This window comes from Aspergillus tubingensis, assembly GCF_013340325.1.
Source record: "Aspergillus tubingensis WU-2223L DNA, scaffold_8, whole genome shotgun sequence".
NCBI lineage: Eukaryota > Fungi > Ascomycota > Eurotiomycetes > Eurotiales > Aspergillaceae > Aspergillus > Aspergillus tubingensis.
The window spans coordinates 4,159,509-4,172,601 of NW_023336282.1; the positions used below are offsets into that span (position 1 = coordinate 4,159,509).

At 53.8% G+C, this 13,093-nt stretch overlaps 4 protein-coding genes across 4 annotated transcripts; 2 read left to right on the top strand and 2 right to left on the bottom strand.

The window, feature by feature from the left end:
- Nucleotides 1-362: 362 nt before the first annotated feature.
- AtWU_07670 (putative monooxygenase) lies at nucleotides 363-1,870 on the top strand (the record flags this gene model as incomplete). Its single annotated transcript, XM_035502779.1, has 3 exons — nucleotides 363-408; nucleotides 498-698; nucleotides 783-1,870. 3 exons carry the CDS (start codon nucleotides 363-365, stop codon nucleotides 1,868-1,870), a joined length of 1,335 nt encoding a protein of 444 aa, XP_035358672.1.
- Nucleotides 1,871-3,133: 1,263 nt separating this feature from the next.
- Nucleotides 3,134-5,400, top strand: AtWU_07671 (putative C6 transcription factor; the record flags this gene model as incomplete). Its single annotated transcript, XM_035502780.1, has 5 exons — nucleotides 3,134-3,520; nucleotides 3,606-3,974; nucleotides 4,036-4,370; nucleotides 4,424-4,774; nucleotides 4,827-5,400. The coding sequence occupies 5 exons, from the start codon at nucleotides 3,134-3,136 to the stop codon at nucleotides 5,398-5,400; spliced, it is 2,016 nt and encodes a 671-aa protein (XP_035358673.1).
- A 653-nt stretch (nucleotides 5,401-6,053) lies between these two features.
- Nucleotides 6,054-10,137, bottom strand: AtWU_07672 (uncharacterized protein; the record flags this gene model as incomplete). The annotated part of the gene is made up of 2 exons (XM_035502781.1): nucleotides 6,054-7,308; nucleotides 7,367-10,137. 2 exons carry the CDS (start codon nucleotides 10,135-10,137, stop codon nucleotides 6,054-6,056), a joined length of 4,026 nt encoding a protein of 1,341 aa, XP_035358674.1.
- A 579-nt stretch (nucleotides 10,138-10,716) lies between these two features.
- AtWU_07673 (RNA polymerase-associated protein) lies at nucleotides 10,717-12,724 on the bottom strand (the record flags this gene model as incomplete). Its single annotated transcript, XM_035502782.1, has 4 exons — nucleotides 10,717-11,436; nucleotides 11,486-11,625; nucleotides 11,679-12,418; nucleotides 12,510-12,724. The coding sequence occupies 4 exons, from the start codon at nucleotides 12,722-12,724 to the stop codon at nucleotides 10,717-10,719; spliced, it is 1,815 nt and encodes a 604-aa protein (XP_035358675.1).
- Between the last annotated feature and the right edge of the window lie 369 nt (nucleotides 12,725-13,093).

The window sequence follows — 13,093 nt, forward strand, 5'->3', positions numbered from 1 at the left end:
GCGAGCCGCCAGACTTGGCAAAGGCAAACCGTCATCCAACTGGAGAGTACTTGACATAATGTGTGAGTGAGTGGTGTGTGAGAGGGAGACTTTCCGGGGGGAAAGCACAGAGTTTCGCCTCCCGCTTCGTTCCCTCCAGCAATGAAATCATGGATGATTGTGGGACGTGGGGAGGCCACTCCCCCCCGCGGGTAAGATTATTCCCGCCGTGCCATTTCCGATTGCCGGTCAGAGTTCTCTATTTAATCCTCCAGTTCTCTCTACTTTTTCTTGCTCTGTTCAGCTTCAAAGTATTTTCATTTTGTTTCTCATAGACACCTCTCCTCTCTGATTCTCCTTTCTTTACATACTACACTATCATCATGGCGCAAACTCCGCAAGACCTTAAGATTGCCATTCTGGGTGCAGGTATGTACATCCTTTTTTTTTCTGCCGCCCTATATTAGGGTTTGATATAGAGAGTACGGGAAGATACTAATAGGACTCTTGTTGTATAGGCATGGGTGGCCTGACCTGCGCCTTGGCCCTGGCCAAGGAAGGCTTCAAGCACATCGATGTTTATGAGAATGCACACGACCTGGGCTTTGTTGGAGCTGGTATCCAACTGGCCCCGAACATGGCCCGCGTGCTGGATCGCCTGGGTGTCTGGAAGCCCATTGAGGCCGAGGCTGTTAACATTACTTCCACTAGCGTTAGAGGTATGTGTTGCATTATCCCCGAGAATGGAAGATCTACATTGTTTTATGTGAAACACCGAGCTCAACGCTAATAAAACCGAACAGTCGGTGCCTCGGACTCGGAGTTGGCCCACGTCCCACTGGAATACATCCACGACACCTACGGATACCCCCACATGGTTGGCCACCGGTCTTCCCTCGCCGGCCACCTGTACCAAGGTTGCCTGCAGCACCCGGACCAGATCCGCTTCCACTTCGCCACTACCGCCAGCGACACCACCTTCGGTCCTAAGTCCTCCTTCACCGCTACCCCCCGCGACCACCCCGAGCAGGCCTACCGCGTTGAGGCCGATGTCCTCCTCGCCTGTGATGGCATCAAGTCCCAGTCCCGCGTGGCCATGCTCGACCTCCTCGGCATCAAGGCCGGCGTCAAGGACACCCACCAGGCCGCCTACCGTATCATGATCCACAAGGACCAGATCAAGGACGACCCTGAGCTCTTGGAACTCATGAACGGCAACCGCGTGACTCGCTGGATCGGCGAGAAGCGTCATATCATCGCCTACCCCGTCTCTAACAACACCATCTACAACCTCTCCACCACCCAGCCTGACACCCACTTCGCCGCCGCCACCAATGCCACCTACACCACCCGCGGTGACAAGTCCGTCATGCTGGGCGTTTTCGGCGACTTCTGCCCCATGGTCCAGCGTATGCTGAACTACGTCCCCGAGGGTGAAGTCTGCGAGTGGAAGCTGCGTGTCCACGAGCCCCTCCCCACCTGGGTGCACGAGACCGTCGCCCTTGTCGGCGATGCCTGCCACCCTACCCTGCCCCATCTCGCACAGGGTGCCGCCCAGGCCATCGAGGACGGTGGTGTCATCGGTGCTGTCCTCTCCAAGCTCCCCGATACCACCCCGGCTTCCATCCACAAGGCCCTCAAGGTCTACGAGAAGGTGCGCAAGGACCGAGCCTACGCTATCGTCGAGCTGGCTGCCGCTTCCGGCCGTGCTCTTCACCTGGGTGAAGGTGCTGCCAAGGAGGAGCGTGATCGCCAGTTCGCTGCCCTCCGCCAGGGTAAGGGCCCTGTGCCCGACAAGTGGGCGGATGCCGATGTTCAGAAGGAGCTGTATGGCGTTGATGCGACTAAGATCGCGCTGGAGCAGTTTGACGAGCTCTTTGCTTCTGTGTAAGCTTTGGCCTTATACCTTTTCCTTACATCCTTTCTTTTTCCTTATCGCCTTCACGATTGAACCCGATGTATATTGTATATAGAGCTGATTGGTTGTATTGATGGTTGAAGGTCGGGTCGTGAGGCGAAGCTGGCTTGATCACTTTCTGCGGAGGAATTGATTGATTGGCCGGAATTAGTGTTCTTTTATCTAGCATTGCAGCCCCTTGCATATACAATGATGATGTTATGATTTGATTGTTATACTATTCTTTTTTCTTTGTTCGTAGTATACTATCCTTGTTCATGCATGCATCTATTGGGTGAATGTATACACCCGTAGTTGTACAAAGACGGAAGTGGCTGGCTGCAGAATTAGTCTGGTTTGTTTGTTAGTCATGGCCTGGATTTACCCCGGATTTTCAGCCCCTCCTTTTGGTTTGAAAATCAAACCAAAATCAGATCAAACCCGAGGGGTTGGACCCCTTGGTCCTTGCACACCGGCCAGGCAACAATAATCAGATATATTTACCCCTCGAGTTCATGTGGGAGCTACGATGATGCCACCGCTGCATTGTACCCACGAGTCAGTATCTGAGGTTCACATTCCACCCCCTCTCCACCACAGTGGGGATGCTTATTTCGAAATAATTCTCTGTGAGTGAGCAACTGGGCATAAGTAGTTATGGGATTCCTTATGCAAAGAAATTAGAGCGTAAACTTTGGTACCTGACAATATCTGAATCGGGGTTTGAATCAAACCCGCGGGATTAGCTAGGATCCATTTCTGCCTTGATTGATAGGTCCAAAGATTAGGTACCGGACAAAAGGGTCTCGACCCAAATTTTAAGGAGTAAAAAATTCCACACTAGTGACGTTATCGCATATTAGTGGTTTTACTTAGATCAAGATATAATCGGTCTGTTGTAAAGAACTCAAATAATGTAGCATGGCAAGCTAGTGTACAAGCCTCGGTGGCAGAAGTATCCTGGGCTATAAACTATGGTTAAACTTCTTATCAGATGTTGCTGACAGTGGCAAATCGAAGAATCCAGAACAATTCGAATTGAAAATAACAGCAAATCATTGCTCGGGGAGACTTCCGGCTTGGCGCGCCGAGCTGAATCAGCCAGTGACGGAGTGGCTATTGCCGCATTGGGCAACTAGCAGGGCTCCTAGTTGCCTTCTTCCTTGTTGCGGCGCTTCTGTTTCTGTTTTCTCTTTCTCTCTTCTTCCGTCTGCTCGTCCCCTGCTCGTTCTCCCTCTCCAACCAGCTCAGTTGGATATGCAGGGTTCTTCTGATGCCAGCAGCGCGTCTGACGACCTCTCACCATCCCAGCCTACTCTCGATTCCGCCCCGTCCGCCAACCGTAACTTGAAGATTGCCATCCCTCGGCTGGCGCCGCCTTCCGTCAAGGCCAACCAGCAACGGACGCCACGCGCCTGTGTCGCCTGTCGCGCCAGAAAGACCAAGTGTGATGGTCGTAAACCCGTTTGTCGCCAATGTCGTCGTCTGGATCTCGTCTGCAATTATGCCGGTTCTAAGCGCGAGCGACAACAATTGGAGCTCGAATCCGTTCGCAACAAGGTCGTCGCCTACGAATCGCTTCTGAGCGACATCATTACCGACACGCAGCGGACGGGGGCTTCTTCCATTGAGGACATTCTTAATGTGCGTAGTGCCTTCGATGTTGCCACTTCGCCTCTCCAGAGTATTCAGAGCATTGCCATACTGACCGGTTGCCACCTCCCCGCAGAGACACTTCCAAGCATCTCCAGATGTCTTTGCGGCGCTGCTAGCTGCCAGATCCATAGCGGATCCTCAACTCTCACCGCGGCCAAAACCGGGGATTTCTTTAAACCGCATGCACATAACATTGGCCACTAAACCAAACAGCACTTCTCATCCTCTCACTGAGACCCCTCTAGTACAGGTCAGCAACATTCAATCCTGGACCGACCTTGTCGATAACACCACAGCCAGCCACCTTCTCAGCCTCTTCTTTGCCTGGGAGAACCCAACATGGCGCCTAGTCGACCAGGAGATGTTCATCCGCGACCTGGAGAGCGGGAGTAAGCGGTTTTGCTCGTCGCTGCTCGTCCACACGCTCTTATTTTTCGGCTGTGTAAACGCCACTGCAGTCTGATGTCAAGTACTGAACGTCAACCACTAACGTTTCTCGATAGAGCTCTTCCTACCATTTGGGGCGCATCACTGATCGGCGGGAGGAGAAGGCTCTGGGCAAGAAGTTGTACTCTGCCCTGCAGCATCTGTGGCAGTCAGAAAAGGATGATACTGGCCTTCCCACGGCCCAGTCCAGCATCATGATCGGCCTGCTTTGTTGCACCTTTGGCATTGACCGCTTGGGGACCCGCTACATCATGCATGGCGCCCAGCTCAGTCGGCAGCTGGGGCTTCACCGCGAGTCGGCCCCTTACTTTGCTACTGATGTAGAGTCCGAAGTCGACTCGTTATCCCGGTGTCATAAGTTCGTTGCTTGTGGCGTTTTCGATGTGCAGGCGTAAGTGGCGACCCTCCATGTATGCTTGGGCCCTGACTGATGAAGCACAACAGACTCGCGGCACAAGTTTATCGAAAGACACCGGTTTGGGATGAACCGCCTGCTGCGAGCTTCTCGCAAGAAGAGGCCGCGGTGTTGGATGAAGACGAAGAATGGAAGCCCTACCCTTTTCAAACCCCGGTTTTTCGGCCTTTTCATCACACGGCCCTGTGCTTCCGCAACAAACTGGTCGCAATTGTCAATGAGACTGCCAGTTTCGCGTTAAAGTTTCCGGACGTCAAGCTCACCCAAGACGATTGGGAGTACGGCCGTCAGACCTATCAGAGACTACAGGAGTGGCGGGCAAGCTTACCATCCGTCCTTTTGCCAGATGAAAATCCTGCGCCGAATATTCTTACACTTCAGTGAGTTAGAGCATAGATTGTCGCTCGGTGCCTTACTAACGACCGACTGCAGCATGTACTATCAGGCGACGGTCGTGGCGTTGTGCCAAATTTTCAGTTTAAATGCCGACCCGACAAGCAATCATCCTCATTATCCAGATTTCGACCCAGAATCGATCAAGTTGCAATCCCTGGATACACTTGGATCCCTCGTTCTCTTGTTCCAAGCATCCCACGGACTCAAATCTGTTCCCATCGTGATGCTACATTACTTCCTCGTGGGCGGCATGCATGCCATCTCTCAATTACGACCTATGGACTTTAAGTGGAGCTTTGTCCTAGAGGCTTGCGTGGTCGGGCTGTGGCACCTGAGCCTGGGATGGGGGCGCATGTGTACGGCATTTTTGCGGACGATTGAGCTTATCTTGGAAGCTACCAAACCGGACCCAACGCTGGTGCCGCCCAAGGTGACCGCTGTTCTGCGGCTCTTGAAGAGCAATCTCTGGACGGCAACCGATGTTACTTCTCTGTCCGCCGACTATGTGGTGCATCATGTGCCGGCTGCTGCAGGACATTCCGGGCCGCAGTTTCGGGCCGCAGGGCTAGAACAGCTGATCCGTTCTATGGACGATTTCGCCATCAGCTAATGGGCGGTGAGGATGGGATTCTGCCGAGTCCTGAATCATTCAAACGTTCTCCGTATACGATCGTCGGAACTAAACCGTATTCGGCAAGCTCTGCGACGCATGTCTACAATCAAGTTAGGGCCTACCTCTCGGCCTGCTTGCGTCAACCCTTCGCTGGACATCAGTTGGCGACAAACAGAGGCTGCCACCGCCGCTGTCCGACAACAACCCACACAGTCATCCGCGCCGATGCAAAGCAATCCCGCCGTCAGTGACGGTAGATCATGTATCCGTCGCTGGGTGGTACATCTGCGAGAATTGGGTAGTTGGACTAGCGCTACTCTATGAATAGTGATGGACAGGTATATGGTATATGTGTATACCTTGGTAGTAGATGCACCAAAAGTCCTTTCACTTCGACGTGGTTATCTTTCGGGTCATATACCAGTTGATAATATGCTGCTTGATAATGAACACTCAATCTCATGCATATAAAAGCACATAGTTAGGATTCAGTTATGTACTTTGACAATTTAAATCAAACCATAACACCACCCAAGCTTCTGATGCCCGTAACTCCTCCAAAGCAACTAAAAAAACAACCATTGATCATCACATATACCCTCCCTCCCCTTCTCTTCCCTCAGACCAAACTCAAAAGGCTAAATACAAAACTATTCCCACTGCCCCCTCCCCAACGCCCCCAACCGATTCCTCGCATGTTTCTCCACCAATGCCTTCATATTCCCCTCTCTCCCTCCCCTCTCCTGCACCCTCAACTGCCTCTCCCGTTCCCTCTCCCTAGCAGCAGTATAATAATTGACCGCTCCACTCTTCCCCCCTCCCTTTCCAGAAGAAGAAACATTACCCGATTTACTCGTCGAAGACGACGAACCGGTACCCTTCGATGTCCTAGACGACATACTTCCAATAGAGGTAGAAGACCCCGTAGACGAAGCCGTAGTTCTCCGAACGAGTGGCGGGGGCCGCGCGAAGCCAGAAAGTTCTGCCGCGCCGGAACTGCCGGAGTGGAATGCCATTCTGTTTCCGCCGGGTGCTGTGGCTCCTGCTCCGCTGGAATTGGTAGTGGTGGAGGAGTTGGTGTTGGCTGAGTTGGAGGATGCTTGGCGGAGGAGGGCGAGGCGGTCGACGACGGGGCCGCGGGTGCGGCGCGGGTGTTGGCGTTGGGACGGGGGAAGGGGTTGTTGTTGTTGTTGTTGCTGTTGGTCCTTTGGCTGGGGTTCTTGGGCGCCGTCTTGTTGGTGGGCTGCGGTGGAGAGGGGATCGTCGCCGTCTTCGTCTGTGTCGTTTTCCATGTCCATGTCCATGTCCATATCGTCCATGTCGATGGATGCGTCCTCGTGGAAGGAGTCGTAATCGTGTGTTTCCGTGAGGAAGGATAGTGTTTCCCGGATTTCTGCTAATGTTGCGGGTTTTTTGGACATGGCGGAGACGGGTTTCGTGCGGCGGAGGTGTGGTGGGGGACGGGGTGGGAGGGATTGGGGGTCGGATGGGTCGGTGGTGTGGTCGAGGGGGCGTTTGCGGTTGTTGGTGACGGTGTCGTTAGGTTGGGGTGTGGTGTTGTTGTTGTCTTGCGAGGATGGATCATCCGTTTGGGTGGATTCCTGCGGTTCGTCGAGGAAGTCGAATCCCACATCATCGTCGTCATCATCGCGGTCTTCGACGGCGCGGAAGAATGCCGCTTTCTTTGGGTTTTCGGCGATCTCGCCGATCTTCTCGTCGGCCAGGAGGGCTTTGCGCATGCGTGCGAACTCGCGCTGTTTCTCGCGCCGGCGGGCGAGGAGCTCGTCGTCTGAGTCGTCGAGGTCGAATTCGTCGTCGGCGTTGCGACGGCGGCGGAGAGCTCCTGTGGTGATGTCTTTGAGCAGTTTGGCGACTTGCTTTTCGTCGTTGGTGCGTTGGTGGAGACTGGTGCGCCATTGTAAGTTTCTAAAGGGGTATATGGCTGGGTTTGGGGAAAGCTTACGCATTCAGGGCTGCCAGCTGTTTTTCGTCGACGGTCTCGCCACTGTTGTCGTTGATCATTTGTCTATCGTAGGCGTTCTCGGCTTCGTCGTCATCTTCGTCGCTGGCGCCTCCTAGACCGGCGTATTCGTCGTCGGACTCTTCGGCTGCTTCTTCGACGATTTCCTTGGCTTTGCTCTTCTTGCGGTCGAAGGGCACGGCGGGCTTCTTGGTTGCCTTCTTCATTACGTCGAATGCACTGGCGTCGATTTCAAAGTCGCCCTCGTTGTCGTTTTCTTCTTGCTCTTCGATCATGGAGAGGTCGGCTGTCCGTCCGCGCTTGAGCTGCTTCATTCTGCGGGCTGGGGCTGGCGATCCATCTTGGTTGTCGCGGTTGATGACAACGGTATCGATGGTCGACTGGGGGGTTCCGAGGAATCGCTTGTTGGGGTCGAAGGGCGAGAAGACAAACCCGGCATCCTGAGTAGGATCTGGCATTTCGGAGAGCTGGGTCGATCGCGGAGCAGGAGACTCGGAGATTCGTGAATCAGACTGTGCGTAGCCCGCCAGCAGATCGACAGACCCCTTTCTTGGCTCTTGACTGTCTCTGATAATCGTCTGCGAGTCGGATGGTTCACGGTCTTCAGCCATAGGATCTGGGTCAGGAGCAGAATAAGGAATCGTAGAACCACTTTGCGCATTATCCTGGTGGCTGCCAGAGATTGTGCCGGCAAAGGCCTGCGTTAGACTCATCAGGTTGCTGGAGCTCTGTGTCGGAAGTTGTGGCCGCTCAACGGAACGTGTAGTAGGCGTAACGATGGATTTCGCAGGCGTCTTTGGATCGGTTTCCTCATCTTCATCGTCTTCGTCGTCGAGGACAACTCTGGTAGGCCGCTTTCGCCTCTGCGTTGGCGCATCGTTCTCATCGACCGACATGGTTTCCGTCTGGTCATCTTCTGATTCATCGCCTTCGCCTGCTTCAGAATCGACAAGTCCGTCTTCACCAGCAGGCTTATCTTCGTCCTCTTCCTCATCCTCATCCTCCTCGGCTTCTTCCTCAGAACCAGAGTAGTCCCAATCCTCGTCGTCTTCATCTCCACCCTTGGCCGCTTTTCGTTCTATCTTGGCGATATCTTCAGCCTCTTTCCGGGCCTTCTCAACGAGATTTTCGAGCTCGTCCTCCATGGCGGCGCGTTCTTCGGCTGTCTCGATATGGATACCCTTAGCCTTCAGTTCCTCGATTCTCTGCTGCCTTTCCCTTGCAGCTTGTTGCTTCGCCTTCAACAGTACCGTGGCGGACAATTGGGCAGGGTGCATGGCGGATTTGCGTGTAGGAGACGTAATATGCGCCAGAGCTTTCAGCTTCATCATAGACGCCGGTTCCTGGGCCTTTCTGGCGGGGACATTCTCGAACGCCGCAATACGTCGACACTTGGCCGGGGAGGTGACAATCTCAAGCTCACTGTCCGAATCGTCCTTCTGTTGCCGGGCGACCTCCTCGCGCGTGAGACGCACGCGAACAGGTGGGCCCGTTAATTCCTTTCTCTCCTTCTTGGAAGGCGTCTTTCCCGGCTGTGTTATATGCGCTTCATCGATCTCCATCCTCGCTACAACAGGTTGCTCAGGCTGCGGACGTGGATTCTCAAGAATATCCTCCAACGGACGGAACTCAGTCTCCGCCTCTTTACCCAAACCCTCGCCGGCTTCCTTCTCGACCGGTCCAAGGACAGGCGAAGTACGCGGAGTCTCCTTTTCCTTCTGCGCCTCAGCATCAGACGAGTTCAACGAATCAGCAGTCGTGGACGAGTTCTCCCCCGGCGCCCCAGGCGCAGTCCGCTCATCAGACTTGACCGCATTAAACCGAGCGAAAAAGCTCTCTTTCGTAATCTTCTTCTTCGTCTGAGCCTGATGCGCCAGCTGCATATTACGACTCATCCGTTGCGTCTCGCGATTCATCTCCTCCAGAGCCTTCTTGCTCGCCTTTCTAGCAGGACGCGACGCCTGCTGCGTCATCTTCCGTCCGGATCCATTCTCACCCTCACTCTCACTACCAGACAGAATCTCCGAACTGAATTGTTCCTGTTGCTTGGCTCTCGCCGCTCTCTTCTCAGCCTCGGCCTTCTCCTTCTCCTCCCTCTCCTTGCGCTTCTGAGCAACTAACGCCAGGAACCGAGAATTAGCCTTCGGCTGCGCCTCTTCCTCATTACCCGACCCTGCTTCATCCTCATCAGAGACAAACAAAGGCGACTCCGAGCGCGCCGGAGACGGCGCCCGATCCATCTCTACCTCCGGATCCAAATCAGCAGTATTCCTCCCTCTCCTCCTCGGTCCAGCCGTAGGAAGATCATCCTCGTCCTCGTCCTCATCATCCATAACCACATCATCATCATCTTCCTTCTCCGTCCGCAACGTCTTCGAAACCCGTTCAAAGGCCGTCTGCCCCTCAGACTGATTCTGAGCCTGGCCCTGTAACCGCGCAGCCATGCGCCCCTTCGGCATGACAATATCCTCATCATCTTCCGAGTCGTCGTCGTCCGAATCGGCTGGGTTCGTAGGCTGTGTGGAGATAGTGCTGTGTTTCAACGCATTGCTTAGCGTAGTGGTAGATCGATCGGGTTTCCGTTGTGCTTGTACGTCATTTTCTGATTCGGAGTCGCTGTCGAAGGCTGCCATCATGGCTTTGATTTTTCGTCCGGGAGTAAGCATCATGTTGTCGTCGTTGGCGGCGGCGTTGGGGGAGTTTGCGCGAGACGCGGTGCGCGTCGTGCGCGGTGTGGAGGGCGTGGATGACATTTTGTGATTTGAGATTGGGGTATCTTTTGGGTTGGGTGTAGGAAGGTATTAGTTTGGTGTATTGGTAGAGGTCATGTCTATGGGTATTTTGGAATATGAATTCGAGGTCAATGGAGATGTGCACGGTGGTGTCCACAGTGGGAGGAATGCAAGGGCGGAGAATCTACGGAGGTGGTAATTACTTGTCGGGATAGTAGATTATAGCAAGTAATGGACGCGCCGCGCACGCGTTGCTATCACACGTGATCGGCCGATAAGCCGCGTTATCGGCCACAATCAACCCCGTAAGGTTTGGTATGGACTATTGCGGAGGTATAGAAGATGCGAAGAAAAGCGTAGATTTGTACAACTGGTGAAGCCAATTCATAAAGGTGCTTTATTCTTATCGTACAGCGCCCATGTTATGTGTCTCGTTACGCCAATAAACACCGCCCCCTGGAATCCGACGCTGTCTCAAATGCTTCCCGAATAACAAAATCGTGCCATTTCCATCAGAAGCCGTCGGCAAGATCGTATATGCTGTATGTAGGATGCTAGTGGTGTGCTAGATGTGTCCAAATTTTTTTCCCTCATCCAAGATCAAATTTCAATGTCGAGCTCCAAATCCAAGGCCGCAATGTTTTCATCATCCATGTTCCGGTGCCGGATGGAGGCAACGCCACTTTTGCTGGTTTTCTTCTGGGATCCCGCCGGGGTACCGCTGGCCGGTGTGCTCGCTTTAGACGGTGTCTCCGAGGCAGTGTTCTCTTGGCTCGCGTTATTCTCAGTGGGGGTGCCGTTGCCATTGACGTCGTAATGAGTCCGCGCTTGGGTTCTAACGCGCATGAACGGGTTGTGGGCGGCTTCTCCACGAGCAACAGCTGCAGCTGCTTTACGGCTGGCCTTGCGCTCTTCTATCTGCGCCCGGCGCACGTTCTCGATATTGAGCTTCTGGTTGCGTATGTTCAGCTCAGCAAGGCGTTCATGTTCCGAGGGCTTGTCCACGCGCGGCTTGGGATTGCTGCCAACTGCGAGCTTCGGTGTCGCCATGCTGGCCAACTCAGCCTCCAGCCGCTCCATTTCCGCATCATCGCCAGCTTCTCGAGCAAGCTTCAGCTGCTTCTCGATATCCACGCGCTTGAAGAACTTGTACTTCGTATCCAACGAGCCTTGCTTGCGTAGCTTCTCGTTCAATTCCTCGTTGGTGAACTTGTGGTTCAGCAACCGATTGATATCCGTGACTTTGTTGGCAACCATTGACTTTGTAGCCATCTTGCAGTCTTCGACGGCCATGGTTTGACGATACCGGTTGAATTCCGCCTACAGTGTATCAGTATATGCTAACACAGAGACATGCCAAGTAGCTTACCTCTGTAAACGGAGAGTCGGAGCATGCAACAAAAGGAAACTCGCGCTCAGCCTTTCCATGTGCTAACACAGCATATTGATTCGTCACGAATGACCGGCCATTTTGGCCCTCCATCGCATAAGGCTTTCCCTCGGAAAATCCTGAACAAGTCAGCGACGAATAATTTAACGCGAACGTAAGAGGTTTTCCCTACTCTTAATCAAGCAAAGACGATACTCGTTCTGACCGGTCTCACGGTTCGGCCCAATATTAACACGGGCATAGCAGCCGGAGATAGCGTCATCAAACCCAGGATAGAAGCAGACCTGGGCAAAGTTGGTCCGACCCACCCGAGTGCGTTGGATATCCCGCAATTCAGCAGGCGGGTCGTCCTTCGGAGGAGACGGTGAGCGCTCCCTGTCATCCCATTCGACTTCACTCTCGCCTTCTGCGTCTTCGTCGGAGATCCGGTCATCGCGGGAACGGGCTTTCTCCTTGACTGGTTCACGACGGCGGAGCTCGTCACGCTTCCCCTTCTGCTCTCGTTGCCGCTTGTAAGCTTCAATAGCGTCGGAGGTCTCTCCCACTTTACGGCCACCAAGCGTCATTTTCTGACGCGAACTCTTGCGGTTGCCCTCATCAAGATTTGCCACACTGGCCTTTCGTTTGTTCTTTTTCGCTTTGCGGGCCTCCTCGCGCTCACGGGAAGCCAGAAGACGACGAAGAGCAAGATCTTGATTATGACGATCAACCTCCTGCGCACGCTCGGAGAGGAGCTGCTCTCGTTGAATCTCGGGCATCGCCATGATTTCCTCCTTGTCCTTAGCAGAGTAGTATAATTTCTCGTAAGGGAAGATAGGGCCTTCATCTTCAGCCTCAGGGGCTGAGCCTTCAGAATCCGATCCTGAATCCGATTCGGACATGCTAGCAGAGTCGAGCGATTCAGCAGCGGACCTATAGAGAGTACTATATTAGCCGAGTCTGCGAGTCGTAGTGATGACCACAAAAAGCGGCATCGCAAACACGCGTGGCAAACAAAACATACAGTTCGCCATCCTCTTCATCGTCGTTTCTTCTCGACTTCCGGCCCCGTTTCACGGTCCTAGCAGTGCCTTTGCGACCCATAGCCGATGCGTCGGGAGACTGAGGGGATGATGATCGACTGCGAGATTGAACTCTCTCCTTGGCAGGGGGGGATGCTTCCTCATCGGAGGAGTCTCCCGCAAGAGCGAGAAGCTCGGCATCGAGGTCGTCAGCCATAGTGAATGATGGTAGAGGTTGCCTTGGAATTCAGGTCCTAGTAACACCAGTAACAAGGCAAGCGGCGCTAGACTGCTCAGGGAAGGAAGCCGCCAGCAGGAAAATGGATGGCTTCCAGGGTAACAGATGCCACCTGAACCGCAGTCGCGCCGAGTGAAAAGGGAGTTAGGTGGCCAGAGGGCGCTGACTCGGACGGGGTCGCTCTATAATAATAGTGGTGAACACTCTCACAGACTAGTATTAATAGGGTCGCGTATCGAAATAAAGAACGGAGGAGGCAGTGAACTGGTGAATCCTGTTGGGGGCGGTGTGGTGAAGGCGAAGGTGGTTAGTGAAGTGAAAGAGCAGAGCCGGGAAGTGAAAAGAAGC